At 43.5% G+C, this 16,969-nt stretch overlaps 1 protein-coding gene across 4 annotated transcripts; it reads left to right on the plus strand.

The window, feature by feature from the left end:
• The first annotated feature begins 99 nt into the window (after window positions 1-99).
• MMP23B (matrix metallopeptidase 23B) lies at window positions 100-16,696 on the plus strand. Of its 4 annotated transcripts, none has more exons than XM_061351547.1 (9): window positions 100-1,357; window positions 1,480-1,582; window positions 9,353-9,498; window positions 10,646-10,785; window positions 12,168-12,335; window positions 14,101-14,265; window positions 14,868-14,978; window positions 15,546-15,672; window positions 16,293-16,696. In XM_061351547.1, the coding sequence occupies exons 2-9, from the start codon at window positions 1,520-1,522 to the stop codon at window positions 16,465-16,467; spliced, it is 1,095 nt and encodes a 364-aa protein (XP_061207531.1). In that variant the 5' UTR covers window positions 100-1,357; window positions 1,480-1,519; the 3' UTR covers window positions 16,468-16,696. The 4 variants fall into 4 exon arrangements, with proteins under 4 accessions (XP_061207531.1, XP_061207532.1, XP_061207529.1 ...); XM_061351548.1 differs by having other exon boundaries at window positions 100-1,244; window positions 1,484-1,582; XM_061351545.1 differs by lacking the exons at window positions 100-1,357; window positions 1,480-1,582 and adding an exon at window positions 5,672-6,434.
• The last annotated feature ends 273 nt before the right edge of the window (window positions 16,697-16,969 follow it).

Here is a 16,969-nt window from a genome sequence, read left to right on the forward strand (position 1 = left end):
TGTATTGTGTTTTCCAACTGTGTGGCTGAAGGAATATTATCCACTGAGTCCATCCTGTAATGTGTTGCTGGAAGAGGCAACCTGTAGGGCTAGCGTGCTGTGTGTGTACGTACATAGGTGTTTGTGTGTGGTGAACATCTTTAATGACACAGTTATACACAAGCATACTGTCTGTTACATATTGCAAGCATTGTTTAAAACAAACCATTGGATTTCTCTCCTGTCTTTGTTCATTAGCAAAGAGGTGGCAAATCTTTTAAAGAAATGTTTAACTTTGTGGAATATATGGGAGTTACAGGAGTGGTTTTTGCAACTTCATAGTCCCTTGGTGTGGTTTTGTGCCACAGCCCTTGACTCCTATAGATAATCTTTGTCAACATACTCACCTGAGGCTGTTTAATTTCAGTGGCCTTTTGAGCTATGAAAATAGATCAGATTTAAGTCTTTATCTGCATCTCTGATTGTTACCAAAGCTAATTCTGAAATCAGCTTTAGGTTCCATGGGTGTTAAATACAATCTAACCAAGTATTTACTGTGCAAAGGCTGTTTTCAAAAGGTGCAAGGCTGAGGCATCTAATCCATTATCAGAGGGGCAGATACTTATATCCTAGAAGTTCTTGGTAGTGTAAATTCCTCTGGAATAAAGCAGACATTTGCCCAAAACGTTTGTTGTAGGGCAGCAATAGACAAATATCGTAAGAGCTGCTTTAACCACTATTTGTTGCTAGTCAGTTGTTTTCCAGATTATAGATCACCCCATCTAACGTATTAATGCTAAGCATTCCTTTTGAAATACAGTTCTCTCCCAAGGCTCTACATCAAATCCAGAAGCAGTTTACTGAAGGTAAAACTGATCAGTGCTTCATCATGTGTGTTAAACGTGTATGTGTGCTGGCACTTGGGGAAGAAGGGACATGGGTGACAAACTGTTCAGTACCTGTTATGTTATTCTCATCTCTTTAGATCTGCCTAAGGTGTCAGTTTATTCAGGAAAAACCATCAGGGAGCATCTGCTTCATTTGGTTTTAATGATTTCTTTGGCTACTAAATGAAGGGAAGCTTCCAAGTGATTGTTCTCCCTAAAGGAAAGAAGTTGTAGGAAGACCAACTTTTGACTTCCAAGCTGTGCAGCTGTTGCAGAAAAGGGAGACTGTTTTTTTCCTCCCTCTGGCTAATGAAGATATTCTCGTAGGGAACCAAGAGTTCACCTCAGTTTAATGTTGTAATTCTTTTTAAAAGGCAAGTTCCATTTTAGTATCTCCTGATCTTACTTTCATCTCTGAAATTCACGGTATGGCCAAAATCAAGATGGGATTTTGCACAGTGTAACATACCAGCTGAAGACCTACAGAAATGGTTTGTAAACATAGAATGTGGGTTGGGAATGTGTTCTTTCATTTCCCTTTGCCTGCTAGGGTTGCTTTTGAGGAGCAAGAATTGAGCTGTTAAGCCCTATTTTAACCCATTCATTTTCCTAGTAAGAAGAAGGGAATTGCTGCACCACAACAGCGAAGCAAGATGGTCAGTGGAGCTACAGGAACAAGAGATAACAGAAGGCAAGCAGATGCCCATATGTGCCAGGTATGTTTTTGACAAGCCCATGACAGGCTCACCTCCATGGCTTTGGGAAAATAAAGAAGGATCTGCTGTTTTATCTTTCCTGATAAGCCTGTTTATGTGGAGAGCCAGGATCAGGGGGTGACTTGTGGCCAGTGGAGTACCACAGTGAGTGATTAGCTTTGCCTACTTGCTAATTTGCTTGGTTCATGTCTAATCTGGTCTGTGGATAGCCAGTAACTTTCTGCCTGATGTTTCTTAACAGTTGTTCTCTCACAAATGACAGGTCTTCTGCAGGTGAGCTGGGGAGCTCCTGGTTTTCACTGGGACTTCTCCCATCTGAAATGCAGCTCTGTTCCTTGCAGCAATATGCAGCAGTGGTTTTGGAAGGGGAAGCTCTTGCTGAGTCTTTCTGGTTAAAACTTTAACTATGAGGCAGCAGCTCATCTCATGCTCAGAACCAGGGTTTCTAAAGCACTTCCTTTGGAAGTGTGGCCAAAACTCTGTGTTTTACAGTCAGCATGAGGCTGAGGGAGTAGAGGGAGGGAGATGGCTTGTTGAAAGGCAGAGTCAGGAAAAGAACCCATCTCTCCTTTGATTATGTTCCCACTAGTCCCTGCTGCTCCCAGGGTTTCAGGAGGATTGGTGCATCCACGAATGAATTACAGATCATGAAGGGAGCCCACCAAAAAGCAACAACAAAGATATTCCCACCCAGGGAAGCAATTCTTCCTCCTGAGGAGAGCTGAGAAAAAAATTCTCCCTCATTTAATTCCTGAAATTCTACTCGCTACGTGGCCATGACAGACTTCAGGGCAGGGTCAAGCCCATGTCTCTTTGGTAACACAGGGTCAGGCTAGTACAGGCATTTGTGTGAGCTGCAGCTCCAAACTGACAGTTAAGCAAAATATTCCGTTTTCTTTGCCAGCTGGAGCTAGCCCTTGTTTGCAGCTCCTTTGCTATTCAGCAGACCATAGATTTTTCTAGGAACACCAGCAGATGCTGATCACGAGGGGCTGCATGATAGAAAGTGGGAGAATGCTTGGGGGCTAAAGAACGTTCTTCTTGTGCCTCTCCCTAGGGAGTGCTGCTCCCTGCTACAGCAGATACAATCCTTTTTAGTCCATGACCCACTGAGGAAAGTACAAGCTTTAACCGCTGTTCCCACAGGAACCATGCAGGAATGTTGGGTTGTTGTGGGCCTTTTTTTTCCCCCAAGTTGTGAGATAGAGGATAAATATGTAAGTGCTTTTTAAAATAAAGAGCTATATGAGGATTTGCTAATTCTTTTCACATGGGCCACCAAGGAGCCAATATGTGGTAAATCACATTCAGCTGCTTGCACTCTCCCTCCCCTGCCTGTGGCCTGTATTTGGACTGGTGCCCTAGAGATGAAATGCTGATGTTCGTGCCTTGAGCCATGAGATATTAGGTCTTTCTTCTTTCCCTGTCTGCCCACCTCCATGGAGAATGCCCACTTCACAACAGGGGAAGCTAATGGGAGCAGTTTGTTCCAATGCTGAACAATACACAATCTGTGAATAAAGAGGTTTCGTAAGAGGCAAGATTGATTTTAGACAGTCAGACAGCTGCAGTTGTAGCACTAATGGTTGTTCTCTGTGTAGCACCTCTTAGCATGAGTATATATATTGTAATAGATTGTTCTTGTGGTGTTTGGGGAACTTGAGCAGTGCAGTGCCCGTGTGCTTCCTGACCTGCTGCACCAGGGCTAACTCTGCTCTTAAATCTGGCAAACACAGCAGAGATGTTTAGAAACAGTGCTGAAAATAACATTTACTGTTAGTAATGCTGAATATAGGGAAGGGGAGAAATGCTAAGAATACATCATGGAAGGGGGAAAGTATTTATTTTTGAGCTAAAGCTTACCCTTGGGAATGGAGCCACATGTTGTGTGTTATACAGCAGCCCCCCTTTAAACATTTCAGCAACTAAGATTGAAAGGAGCAAAACAAGACTCAGGTGATTTAACAAGGAAAGCATATTGTGTTGTGCAAATGATCCAATGCTTTATGTTCCCCATAGTCTCTAGTTGACCATTGTAGGTTTTATGCAGCATTATGTAGCATTCATTCCCTTCTGACAGCTGGTTAAAGTCTGTTTTTTCATGTGATGTTTATTGCATGCAGAGGGATTTCAGGATATGCCCCCCTGACTACTTAGAAAATCCCATCTCCCTACAGATGATATCCAGGTCCTGGTCACTGCTGCTAACAGCATGAAGACAAAGCAAAGTCAGTTCTGCACCCTGCCTTCCTTTCCTGTTCCCCATTACACCATATGGATTCCCTCAAAGTGTAATGTGTTCCATTGCTTTTAGACACTGTGCAGAAACCCAAGCCAGGAATGTTTTTCTGTCCAAATATAGTCAGGATGACAGTTCTCGCCTGGAGTCCAAACCAAATATCCGTACTTGAGAACCTGAGACCTCTAAAAGCCATCAGAACTCAGTTCTGTCACAGCAGCAGCAGTTCTCTGCCCTTGTGTAAAAGCAGTGCCTTCAGGCCCTCATGGAGGGTATTGTCAGCTCTTGGAAAAGACAGAGATGAAATGAATTTAGAGTTCTGACTAACTACCTGCCCTTGGCACAGGGCAGCAGTGTCCTCCTGGGAGATGTCTGAAGCATCTGAGAGAGGCTTAAATGCTGATAAGTGCTCTAGATTTGAGGCCACTGGTGGCTGTATCTGAGAGTCCTTTAAGCTCAAGTATCTCTTGGGAAAGCCATGAGATTCTTAACCCAGGGCAGAGAAAAGGGGTGAAGTGTCAATAGATGTGCGCTCTGGTCCTAGTAATCCTTAAAATATCTATGGAAAAGAGCTGGGCTTGAAACTTAACAACCACAGTATTAATGAGCTAGGTGTAATCCTGAAATTCTGCTTTTTATCAGCAGCATGTCACTGAGGATTCTGGCCAGAGCTTGTACACCAAGGAATCCACATGCACAGAGACTTTATCAGAAGCATTGTTACTGTGCACAGCATCGAGTTCATGTGTCTCCCTTAGCTCCCCAAGTTGCATCTGTAAGTTCTGAATACCTCAGCATAAGAGCTTTCCTCATCTGACTCTCATTGCCACGATAACTGAGGTTTATCTTGGCCTTACTGCTGAGCTGGTTTCTGAGCAAATACTTGGCTTCAGTTTTTAAAGTTCTAGAGGCATTCTGCAGCCAGGGGTTTGGTGAAGTTGGATGCAGAGGCGCTGAATTTCTGTGTGGATGGGCACAGTGCATTCCCAGTTTATGGGGGGAAGCAAACTGTGCTTTCCAAGAAACCCAGCACTCTGATCCATCAAGGTCTAACCTGCTTCCTTTGCTTGATATCTTGATTGGAAAGCAGCATCCTAAATGTGTCACAGAGGCTATGAATCATTTCTACAGGTAAAGATTCTCATTCACCCACCACATGTGGCACAAGAAGGTAAATAGTTGATGTACAATATTGTCCTTTTCCCCATTCAGAATACTTCAGTAACTCATGGGAAAGAGCTTGGTGTGCTCACCTTTAGTAGCTGCATTCATCAGAGACTGACAAACTTGTTCAGGGGACTTGAGACATTGGTAAGTTTAGGTTTGTTGGTGTTACCAGTTTCTCAACAAAATGTTGCAAACTTGGTTATGTTTTAGGGGAAATAAATCAACCCATTTTTCATTGTTAACAGTGCAGGAATTTTCTGAAACCTCCCAAATGCTTCAGATACTCCCTAGGAATGTTTTACAGTGGCTGGCAACAGAGCTACTTCTTCCCTGCCACTTGCTTGTGAAACCAGGAGATTGCACAGTTCCTTTTCCTCTGCCTGAATGCTCAGCTGAGAACACCCCCCCTCAGGAGCACCAAGCATCCAGACAGAAAAATGATGCTATTTCTGAAAACCTGACAAGTTCTGAGTAAGCTTTGTAAGAAGTCCTGAACTGAGGGAATCTCTCATTCAGTTTAAAGCCATTCCCCTTTGTCATTACATGCCCTTGTAGCAAGTCCCTGTCCAGATTTCTTGTCAGCCCCTTTAGGTGTTGGGAGACTGTTAATAAGGTCTCCCTGGAGCTGCCTTTCCTCCAGGCTGAACAAGTACAACTCTCTCAGCCTGTAAACCTCATGTTTACTTTTATCTGAGTTTGTAAACTCCCTGAGCAGAATGTCCCAAGCAGAGAAGCCCTCCCTGCTCCCTCACAGCATCTCATTTTTCATTTCCCTCCAGAAGACAGCCCTTGACTAATGACAGCTCTTCTAGTGTTAAGCATCCCTAATGCAACATTCCAGGGGCGTGATGCTGGCTTCTGGATTCCTTTTTCTACCCCCTCCCCCAATTCTTTTCATTACATAAAGCTGGCAACTGCACATTTGTCCTCTGTTGATTACAGTCAGTTAAAGAAAAGAGTTCATATCCATCCCAGCTTGTTTCACTTTGCTGCTTCTCCTCCGCCAGCCCAACTTTCAGCTGCAGTAACATGATTCCACTTGGCAGAGGCTGAGAGAATCTTTGGCACATTGGAAAGAACCTTAATGTAAAGTCTACTCTCTTATTTCTTAGTTTTTTTAAAGCTTATTGAAACTCCAGTGCTTCTGCACAGCTTTGACAGTCACTGCAGGACTGCTCACAAATGCTTCAAATGCAAAAGGATTACCAGTGCATTCTGTGAAGAGAATGTCTTAGTATCTGTCACATCTCCCTCTAAGAAGCATTGAGGAAAGACATGGATCAAGTAGAAGAGCTTTCTGCAAACAGAAGGAAGAGCTTCCTCTTGGTTGACAAGAAAAAGAGTAATGGCTGTAAAACCATGGTGGGATTTTTATGCATATTCCCTGTGGTGGCTTTGCTGGCTATTGTGGGAGATCCAGCTGGAGCTGCGCTTCAGGAAAGTCAGGTAGGAGAAAGGATCTGATTCTCAAATGCTTGAAAAGGGAGTGGGGATATCAAACATATGTGCATGTGTATTCTTTTAGAAGATGGATACATTCAGGAAGCAATCTAAACAGTATATAAATAGCTCTAAAGGCAACAGGATCTGTTTGTGGCTGTTTGAGTCCCTTTTTTGCAAAGGATCCTAAAAGGTAATTATGCATCTAAACAGAGCCAGGTCATTAGAGGTGTGTGTGCAGCTTGCAGGCAGCCACACAGTGAATGCACAAAAGATTTGGGATATTTTTCCTCAGAGCTCTGGCTATTCTTCTGAGTACCTCTGCTTCCCCAGCTTGGTGTGATGTGGCATGCATGTATTCCGATATCTGCAGCAGCAGTTCCTAGGAACTCCAGAGGCAGGACTCATGCTCTAAGATCTAAACTGGGAGTTAGCGCTGAGCCTACAGAGACCATTAACTGATACTAACTCTCTTTCAAGGTCCATCTTCAGCAAGAGATTGCAGGACAGACTGACTGGGATTCAGGAGGAGCTGTACTAAAGCTCTGGGACTCTCAGAAACTGTTCTTAACTTCTGCTTTTAGCTTAATTTTACCTTTGATTTAAAAAAAAAACTAAGCCCAGTCTTTAGGTGCTCACATCCTCTCCTGCTGTTGGTGTCGATGAAGATCCTGGCAATAGCACCCCTGGTTTGTACTGTGTGCTCAGGACTTTTATTAACTGGTGCTAAGTCAGTTACATTACTGCTTAGTTTGAGTGGAACTGCATGACTGGGGGAGGAGAGGGGAATGAATTGCATTCATCACAACTCCATGAAGTAAATTATTGGAGGTCTGACTGCACAAGGTGAATAGTGTAGAGCAGGGATGTTGGACAGTGTCTGCCTTTATATGTGTTGGTGTTTATTGCAGTGGTTGAGATGGAGAATCGAAACATCCTTTAGTACCTTCTAAGCTTTGTGAATGTTTGAGACCTTAACCCACAATCACATGAGTTTCCAACTGGGAGCAGCTGACCTCTTCTCCAGTATTTCCATAATCTTGGTTCTTTGGCATCCAGGCAGACCCTTTTGATCCAAACTACACTGTGAAATTTTTAACCAGGTCATCCCATTTCTGTCTGAATCCTACATCTGAGCTGCAGCATGTGTGGTTCTGCTCCCCTTCCCAATTCAGTTTGCAAGACTTCCTTAATTAAAAGCATCCTTTTGCACCAGTGGGAGGTAGAACAAAGGCTAGAGAACAACAGAATGTTTGAGCAAGGGAACTCAACCGTCTTGATCTAGTGACCGGGTCAGATACAGGTTGCAGTGATTGCTCTTGGCCCTGGGTCACCCTTACTTTGGTCTGTATTTGAGGGACACATGACTTTCTCTCCCTCACTTGTTCAGCACTTATGGCCTCAGAGTTTTAAGGTCAATGGCTTCTCTTTCGGCTCCAGCAGATCATTGAGACACAGACTAGCTGATCCTTCACCACCTTGCCTGTGCTCCACAATTTTCCTTTCATATCAAGGCAAAATGATATTCATAGAGTAGAATCAGAGGTAAAAAGCCACTGGAATGGAGGGAAAGAGGAATCAGGCAGTTTATCTTCATATATGTGTGCCTTGGTGAAGAAGGGGCCAGGCCTTGAGCTAAGCAGACCTACAAGTATGTGTTCCTCAGCCAGATCCCTTAATACAGCAAAGTGGTAAAAGGGAAAAGTGATCCTGTGTGTTCTTTCAAGAGCAAATTGGCATCTGAAGGCTCCCACAAATGTGATCTAATACTCTGCCAAAAGCTTGCAGCTTACAAGTCAAGGCATTAAGTAACATCTCTCTGTTTCATAGGTGATGCTCTATGGTGTTTGCATTCCTCATGTTCCAGGGCTCTGCTGACTTCGCGTTGTGAGTCAGAATCACAGCTTGAGCTGGAAGAAAAACTAAGACTGTCCTAGAAAAGAAACATACTGAGATGAGAACAAGGTAGAAACTAGTGCAGCTCAGAGATGGGAGCAAAGGAGCCTGGTGGCCTGTTGGAGTCCCTCAGGCTGTTGCCAGTGATGACTAGCTGTAGTCACAGAGAGGTGCTAGTGATTTGAGCAGTACCTGGCAGCTGCTGCTATGGGCTCCTTGTCTTTTCTTGCCATTGGCTTGCTGTGAGGCCAGAGAGATGCTATTTTGACTCTCAGAGCCTCAGCTCTTCCATGAGTAACACAAAGACAGCTCTTGCTTTCTGTAGAATGTGCTGTGAGGCTGAACAAACTCATACTGGTGCAGCTTTTGTAATGTTGGCACTGTATGTATCAGTAGGTGTCTTGGTGCCTCTGGAGCAAAGATGACTCAGAGATACACAGTGTCTTAGACCTGAAGAGGGGAGGCAGAGCAGGTAGGCTTCCAGAGAACAATGTTGGGTCCCATTCTTTAACCTCTGTTACCCAAGGCAAAAAGGCTTTTATAGCTTGAGTTGGACGTGTCATGAAATTTGATGTCTTTTACTGTACGGTGGCTTTAAATGCACTCCAGGGTTTCCAGGTTTCCGATTTACTTTGAAAGCATTTCAGATCACCAGTGTAGCTCTATAAAGAACTCTGTGCACAAAGAGTTGCCTGTTTTCCTCATTTATCCAGTATTTCATTTTTTCCTGTGGTGAAGCTGGAGAGCAATAGCAAAGTGAAGAGGAAATGAAAACTTTCCAGGAAGAGCTGCAGCACTGGCTGTGGCCAGAAACCTACTGAGGCCTCCTTTCTGTCTGTCTCTCCTGCCTTGGTTTTATTCAGCACACTTGGAACAGTCACACTTTGCACAGCACTACCAGCTGCTGCACTAGTCTTGTCCCTTAGACACCCTTAAGGGAGTACCAGTTGTTCTCCCCAGCCTCCACATGCCCCATACCTGGTAGTTTCTCTTTTGAACTGCTCAATCCTCCTGTTTTGTCTTTTAAGGAAGATGCCACATCACCTGGGCTTCATGGAGAGAGTGCCTCTGCGTTGCACAGTGCAGCTTTCCCTCCTCGGCCTCCAGCACGGAGAAAACGATACACAATCACCCCAGGACACTTGAAATGGGACCACTTCAACTTGACATATAAGTATGGATTTGTATTAGCACTAAGAGGTAGCACTAAGCGATGCCGGGGTCTTGAGTTTTCCTGCCATGGGTGTAAATATTAACCAGATGAGTATTGCTAATCCATTTGCTAGTGAATGGGTTGTTGCTAAAGCCACTCTCAAGTAGGAGTAATTTCAAGTGCTACACGTCTTACTTCAGCTGTGGATCACATGAAGCATTGTCACCATGTTAGAAGCTAGAATCATTCTATGATTCTATGCTGCAGTGCTGATCAGGACATGTTGACCTTCCTATGGACAGCAGAGGTTAGTTTTGCCTCTAAGACGAACAAGTGGTTGGCATGAACCCAACTCCTTCACAGCGAGCAGAGAATATATCTCCCTTTACACTCATCCCATCTGAATTGTCCAGGTTTACACTCATTAACAGCCTGGCTTGATATGAAACCTTCTGCTCCCTTTAGGATGTGCTGGGCCGAAGGGAGAGCATAAAGAGCATAGCTAAAACACAACCAGAGGGGATAGCAGAATATACACAGCTTTTCCCAATTGCTACACTTCAGGCAGTTTCCTGAATGCAGATCTTCACTGGGGACAAGGTAAGTTTCTAGGAGCCATCTGTATGTTTCCGTGGTACAAACAGGGGTTCTGCCACCCTGTACCAGTAGTATTCTTACGGTTCAGCTGTATCTATACCTGTGGCCTAAGCAAAACCTCTCTTGAGCATTATTCCCAATTTGTCTCAAAGAAAGTAACTTATTTTACTAGCAGACCTTTGATATTCTGCCTGAGTGTGTTACAATTGAGTGTGTGCACATACATGGCTCTCATTGTAGTCTCAGTGTTATGAACAGGAGTTCCCTGCTGCTGACATGCAGTTGTTTCCTCTTCTAGCAGCACTGCACAACAGACAGGAGATGGTAGGATAGTTTTCCAGAAGAATCTAATCTAAAATGATGATCTTGAGGAGGGACAAAAGCCGTAGTCCAGAGCATGTGATATTAGAGTATCACTAATATATTAGTCCTTGGGGGGGGGGGTTATTAAATCCTCTTAATATTGAGTTCAAGAGACTTCTGTTTTGAACCTATTAAAGTGAATATAAAGCCTTGATTGCCTTGATGTTTGAGAAGAGCACTTCCCTGAAGCTGTTGTATGTCCCTACAGAATCCTGTCCTTCCCAAGAAACCTCATAAACGCCAGGGACACACGCAGGGGACTGGCGGCTGCTTTCCGAATGTGGAGTGAAGTTTCACCCTTCAGCTTCAGAGAGGTGCCACGCCACGTGGAGAGTGACTTGAAAATAGGTAAGGCTGGGTTGGGGACACTGTGTGTGTTAACTCCACCAAGGATTGTAGGGTTTCAGTACATAAACCAGAAGTTTGGAGGCAGGAGAGGTCTGTCTTTGCTGTGTGGATTCAGCAGGGCCACTTGGCTAATGTTTGGGGCATCATTTGCCCTCAGTCAGGTAGAGAAGCTACTTTCAGTTGCTCTGAGTAAATGTTAGTATCAGAATTACCACTTTTCTGCAGTCAGGAAGCTTTAGATGTTTGACAAGCATTAGACATTCTCAGAATCTGCCACTGGGACAGGTTTATCTCTATTCCACAGGTGGGGAAGCTGAATATTGAAAGGTGAATGACATATGCAGGGTTGCACAGAGCCAAAGAACAGCTTCTTTATGGCTTCAGTCTCCCTTTTGTTGCTCTTGTTGAAGCACCATTTTTAATCTGTTACAGAATCCCAGACTGATTTGGGTTCAGGGGGACCTTAAAGCTCATCCAGTTCCAATCCCCTGCCACAGGCAGGGACCCCTTCCACTGGAGCAGCTTGCTCCAAGCCCCTGTGTCCAACCTGGCCTTGAGCACTGCCAGGGATGGGGCAGCCACAGCTTCTCTGGGCACCCTGTGCCAGCGCCTCAGCACCCTCACAGGGAAGAATTTTTAGCTAACACCTAATCTAAACCCTTCCTTCTGCCCCTGTGTTGCTATCCAGTAGTTACTCCCAAGTTTCTCGGGCCTAGGAAAAATTATCTGCTCAGTCTCAAGCCCAGATGTAAATTCTTGCTGGATTTATGGTCTGTGTGAAATGATGATTTCCTGTGCAGATGGCAGCAGCACTGACAGAACCAGCACATCTACTGTTGTTTTGCAATGCACTCTTCACTCTCATGTTGTGTGATGCTCCTCAGATGTGTGATTTGCCTTCCCAGGGGCCTGTCCTGTTGCCACATGTGAGTCCAGGTGGCCAAAGCCCAGTGGATGCATGGTACACTGTGATGCTATCACAGTGCTATTAAAAAGATGGGAAGCAGCTATGGCTCTATGGCTATCTATTTATCTACGTGTAAACGGGGAATGGTTCCACCCTGGAGTTGTCATCTTGCTGTGCAACTCCTCTTCAAATGAAAAATAATTCCAAGTGATGTTGCAAAAAGAGCTCAGTGTTCCTTTTGGAAAAGCAGCCTCATTTGTGACCACTGGAAACCTACGTCTAGGGTCTCACAGGACTGAGTACAGTTTGCATCACAGCAATGACAATGGCTTGCATTTATTTTTCCTTTTGTGGCTCCGTAGGTTGGAAAACATACAGGATATCAGCTTGGGATTTTTAGTAAACCACAGGTTTACAGATGTTGTATCCTGCTGGGCTTACCCTGCTAAATACACTAAATCCTCATCTTCCACAGGCTTCTACTCTATCAACCACACGGACTGTCTGGAGTCCCTCATTCACCACTGCTTTGATGGCACAACGGGGGAGCTTGCCCATGCCTTCTTCCCACCCAACGGGGAAATCCACTTTGATGACCACGAATACTGGATATTGGGGAACACCCGCTTCAGCTGGAAAAAAGGTAACACATGTCTTGGAGCACATAATGAATGCCTGTAGGATTTAGATGAGTTCTTGTGCTGGGATTTACCTGATCTGGGAAAGACACAGCAGAAAGAGTTGTGATTTTCTGTAGTTTTGGAAGTTGTCTCTGTGATTGAACCATGTCTGGTGGCAGTGCCATTTCTGAGTAGTTTAGTGGACTTAATCCTGACATATCTCTCAGAAAGCCCCGTGTTCTATTACTTCAGCTGGCTGGCATGGCTGTTGCATTGCAGTTCTGCTGGGTCTATAGACATCTTGGAGTCTGTATCACAGCTTGGTGGGTTATTTTCTTCTTGATTATTTTTTAAAGCAGTATCAAAACTAACTCTAAATGAAAAGCAGATGGTCCTGGCTAACTAGCAAATGAAGTTCATACTGTACAGCCAACTCAGTACTTTGTTTGAAAGGAAGATAATTCTGCTTTTCAACAGAGAGGAGATTTTAGGTGACACAGAGGGACTTCTCCTGTCCTTGTTTTCCATGTAAGATCTAGGGACAAAGACCTAGGAGATGATTTCTTAAAGCAGGAAATGTCAGTGTCTGTTAAGAAAAGAACTGATTAGATTGCATATTGTAAGTACTCAGCTTTGAAATGATGTCCTTCTCCATCAGACTCCTGAAGTCTGCTCATTATATCAAGTGGCAATCAGTGTTTGTCAGGGATAATAAAAATCAGGGAGTTTGGTAACAAACCTGTGCCTTGAAGTTACAGTTATCAGGGGACAGTGTATTTCCCTAGGCTGTGTTGCTCTGCCAGCAGCTGCAAAACTTGATTCTTGGGCAAGTTTTACCAAGGTTATGAAATGAATCAGAATCCTCTTTCCTGTGGCAATATAACTCCATTCATTTTACATGGAGACAGTCATGCAGTTGATCAGTCACCTCTGTGAAACAGTAACACTGCTCCTTGACTTCAGAAGGCCAGTGGCAGACCTTGCTACTTGTTTACAATGCCTGATTCTCTTTCCAAACTGAATTAGGCTCTTTTATTGGCATGAAGGAGAGAATGGGAACAAAGCAGAACAAAATCATTGCTCTTCTAAATCACGTCGGAGAGATTTAGCAGAAGTGTTTAAGAGCCCTAAAAAATCCACCCACTGGGGATTCCTGTTTAATGCACTGATAATTTACATGTGCAAGCTGCCCCTTCCAGATGATATCTTTCCATAAGCAGTTTAACATCCCAATCATGTGAGATTCTCATGGCCTATAATTGTGCAAGATACCAAGACAGACGTCAGCAATAGCACCTCTTGTGAGTCATCCTTCAGTTAAGAGCCCTCTCTGCTGGAAAGAGGCTTCAAGCTGCTACTGCAAACCTCGAGTTTGATCTACAGGCTATGGGGCATGCAGAGGTCAACTGGAGGCTCCTTCAGACTGGAATATTCCAGCTAAGAATCTCATTCCCTACCAGCCACTTCCAGTTACAGCAGAGTTAGCAGAAAGCTGACAAGAGTTAAGTGTTACACAGGCCACTTGCTTTCATATCAGACATGGCTCATTTGGAGCAGTTTTCCTGTAGTCTGGCAGTGCTGCTTTTTGTCCTGCTGTTTGAAATGAGAAGCATGTGGAAGTAATTGGCTCGTCTGCTTGCACCCAAACAGCTACAGAGATGATGAAACCTGGGTGACCTTTGATAAGACTGTATGGTTCTAGTCTAAAATACTTCCTTTGGTTCTACAGCAGGACTGGCAAACGTACTTCACCACACACTGACAGCTGGTTTTCCATGTCTCTTCCAGGTGTTTGGCTTACGGATCTGGTGCATGTAGCAGCACATGAAATAGGACATGCCTTGGGTCTCATGCACTCCCTGAACCCCAATGCCCTCATGCACATCAATGCCACGTTGACTGGGAAAAAGACCATCTCTCAGGATGAAGTTTGGGGAATTCACAGGCTTTATGGTAAGCAAAGCAGGGTTCTGCTCTGGGCTGTGCTGTGTAAAGTTTCATCTGATGTCAGCTGCATCCTGTGGAGCTGTCATATTGTTAGACCCTCAGCATTTGGCAGGACTAGGCCTTAAGCCAGCAAGCATACTTCTTTTTATGCAAAGCTAAAAGGAGGTGTAGTGTTTGTTTCCAGCACTGCTCACTCCAAATGTGATGGACAGGAGGTTTCAGTCCACTCTGTGTTCTCTTTTGGTTGGACTTAGATTTATTAATACAAGATGATAAAACTATCTGTAAACCAAACTGGCTGTGGCAAGATTCTCTCAAGCTCTGACATATTTGCCTGCTACTCTTCAAACATTACCTAGTGTAGGATGTAGAAGGATATTCTTCAACCACTGATGCTACTGCTCAATATTGAGACTGCTATGCATACCATAATGGCACCCTGCTCTAGCTAGTTATTGTATTCATTATTGTACTCCTGGTTTAGATCCTTTCCTGTCCCAGCTCTACCATTTACCTTGAACAATCTGATTTAGGTGAAATGTCCGTTTGTTTCTCAGAAGGAAGAGTCTACCCTAGTCCCTCCAATGCCTTGTCTCCTCCTGTTTCAGGATGTAAAGACAGATTATTTATGTGCCCATCGTGGGCACAAAAAGGATTTTGTGAGAAGCGCAGGAAGTTGATGAAAAAGCACTGTCCATCTACTTGTGACTTCTGCTATGGTATGGCACTTGTCTTCTGCTGTTCTTGGTGGGGCTTGCACAGAGGGAGGAGGGGGAAGTTAAGTGGTGGCTGCTGCAGGGGTAGAAAGGATCTTAATTCCACATGAGCTCAGAGCACATCTGGGCAATTCAGCTTCAGATAATACCTACACACCTTAAGAAGATGGATCATTTAACTAGCACTGCTTTCTCCAGGACAGAGGTATTATTTTAGACCAGACTAATGCTAAAGATGCAGTCATATAATTACAAACCATATAGTCTACAGAACTGTTCATACACTGAATATATATTCTTCCATATATGTGAAATGGGCAAGTCGATTTTTATCTACCTCTGTCACTTTACATGTCACAAAACTGTTACCTTTGCACATGAATATGTTACATGTCTGCCCAAGAACTGCTCAGTAGGAATTATATATATATATATATATATATATTTATAAATTGATACTTCTATGGTTCCTTAGGTGATAACATAACTGTGAGTGTTCTGGAATGCCAGGAGCTCAGCCAGGAGCTATGCTGACTTTTACCATTTCTTTCTCTCATCTCTGGTGGACAGAATTCCCATTTCCAACAGTCCCCCCCACTCTGCCCCCCCCAAGGACAAAAACCAAGACTGTTTCTGAAGGCAGGAACGTCACCTTCCGCTGTGGACAGAAGATCATTCATAAGAAAGGCAAAGTTTAGTAAGTGCTCTGTCATTTCTTCTAGTCCTTTAGGAAGCTTTACAGTTTACATACCAAAAATGAGGAGAAAGGATAGCAAAACCATGTAAATAAGAATGGAGTTTATCTTCTGGAGCATGTCACTGTCCCATCTGATACCAGAGTAGAGAGGCTCACTGTGAGAAGGGAGCTTACAGATACCATCACAACATTGCAAAGCATTGAGTCTGAAAGCAGAGCTGGGTTGAAAAAGGATAAGATCCAATTTACCTATAGCACAAAGGTAATTCTTAAAAACTGTTCAAATTCCCTGGCCTGTATTTTGTAAGTCTTACATTTACCCTTTCAGTTAATAGTTTGTTAGCTGTTAACTGATGAACAAGTGTGTTATTTCTGGATGCATCTAAAACTGGAAGTCCATGGGTTACTTTAGCCTGAGGACCCAAATTCCCATTAACATTCAGTAAGATTCAAGCTCCTGAATTACTCAGTTTAGTGCCCTGTTGTAACTTGACCTTGTTTTGTCCCATCTTTGCTGTACACTTATTCAGCAAAATGTACTATAAGAACCACTCCCACATATTAACTGGTAGAATGCATTCTGGAGTTTAATTTAATTTCTATTATTTTCCTTGCAACAGCTGGTATAAAGATAAGGAGCTTCTGGAATACTCATATCCAGGTTACTTATCCTTAAATGAAGATCACATGAGCATCATTGCAAATGCAATTAATGAAGGAACTTACACTTGCATAGTAAAGAAGAAAGAAAGAATCTTGACTACTTATTCCTGGAGGATCAGACTGAAGCATTAACAGAGGACTGAGAGCTTCAATTCTGCTTGTTCTGTTTCAAATTCAGAACATTTCTTTGGCATTTTATATTTAATCTCCAGTTGTGCAATTGAAATTCTACATCAGCTGCTTCCATACCTTGGGCAAAAGAGACTCGATTACTGGAATGTAAAACTTTTCCAAATTACTTTTAATGATAAAGAATTTATCAAGTATGTGCTGTACAGAGAATTAAAAGAGTTGTTTTTTATGAAGTGTCAGATTTTGCAGTTAAAGTGTGGAACTCCACAGACTGCTGGAAAATAGGAATGTCACTTCATCAAAGGAACAGATGGATGGATTGCTGGCCCAGCTGCTGCAATGGAGGCAGAGGTATTGTGGAAGGAAAACAATCAGTTATACTCTGTAAGTGTTTTGCTGACCTTTGTTTTTTAGATCCTGGTACATAGCAATAGCAGAACTTGAGAAAAAGTATAAGATCCAGTATTACCTTTTCTTTTATTTGTCCCCAAACCCTTTCTAA

This window comes from Neopsephotus bourkii, unplaced genomic scaffold (assembly GCF_033783945.1).
Source record: "Neopsephotus bourkii isolate Nb327-2 ecotype Australia unplaced genomic scaffold, CSIRO-AGI_Nbou_v1 NB_593, whole genome shotgun sequence".
NCBI classification, from domain to species: Eukaryota; Metazoa; Chordata; class Aves; order Psittaciformes; family Psittacidae; genus Neopsephotus; species Neopsephotus bourkii.

Excerpts from the sequence above, each read along its gene's own strand:
- MMP23B (XM_061351545.1), top strand. The coding sequence starts at position 6,264 with ATGGATCAAGTAGAAGAGCTTTCTGCAAACAGAAGGAAGAGCTTCCTC. Across the intron at positions 10,786-12,167 it reads GGAGAGTGACTTGAAAATAG|GCTTCTACTCTATCAACCAC; the intron begins GTAAGGCTGGGT and ends CATCTTCCACAG. Across the intron at positions 14,266-14,867 it reads GGGAATTCACAGGCTTTATG|GATGTAAAGACAGATTATTT; the intron begins GTAAGCAAAGCA and ends CTCCTGTTTCAG.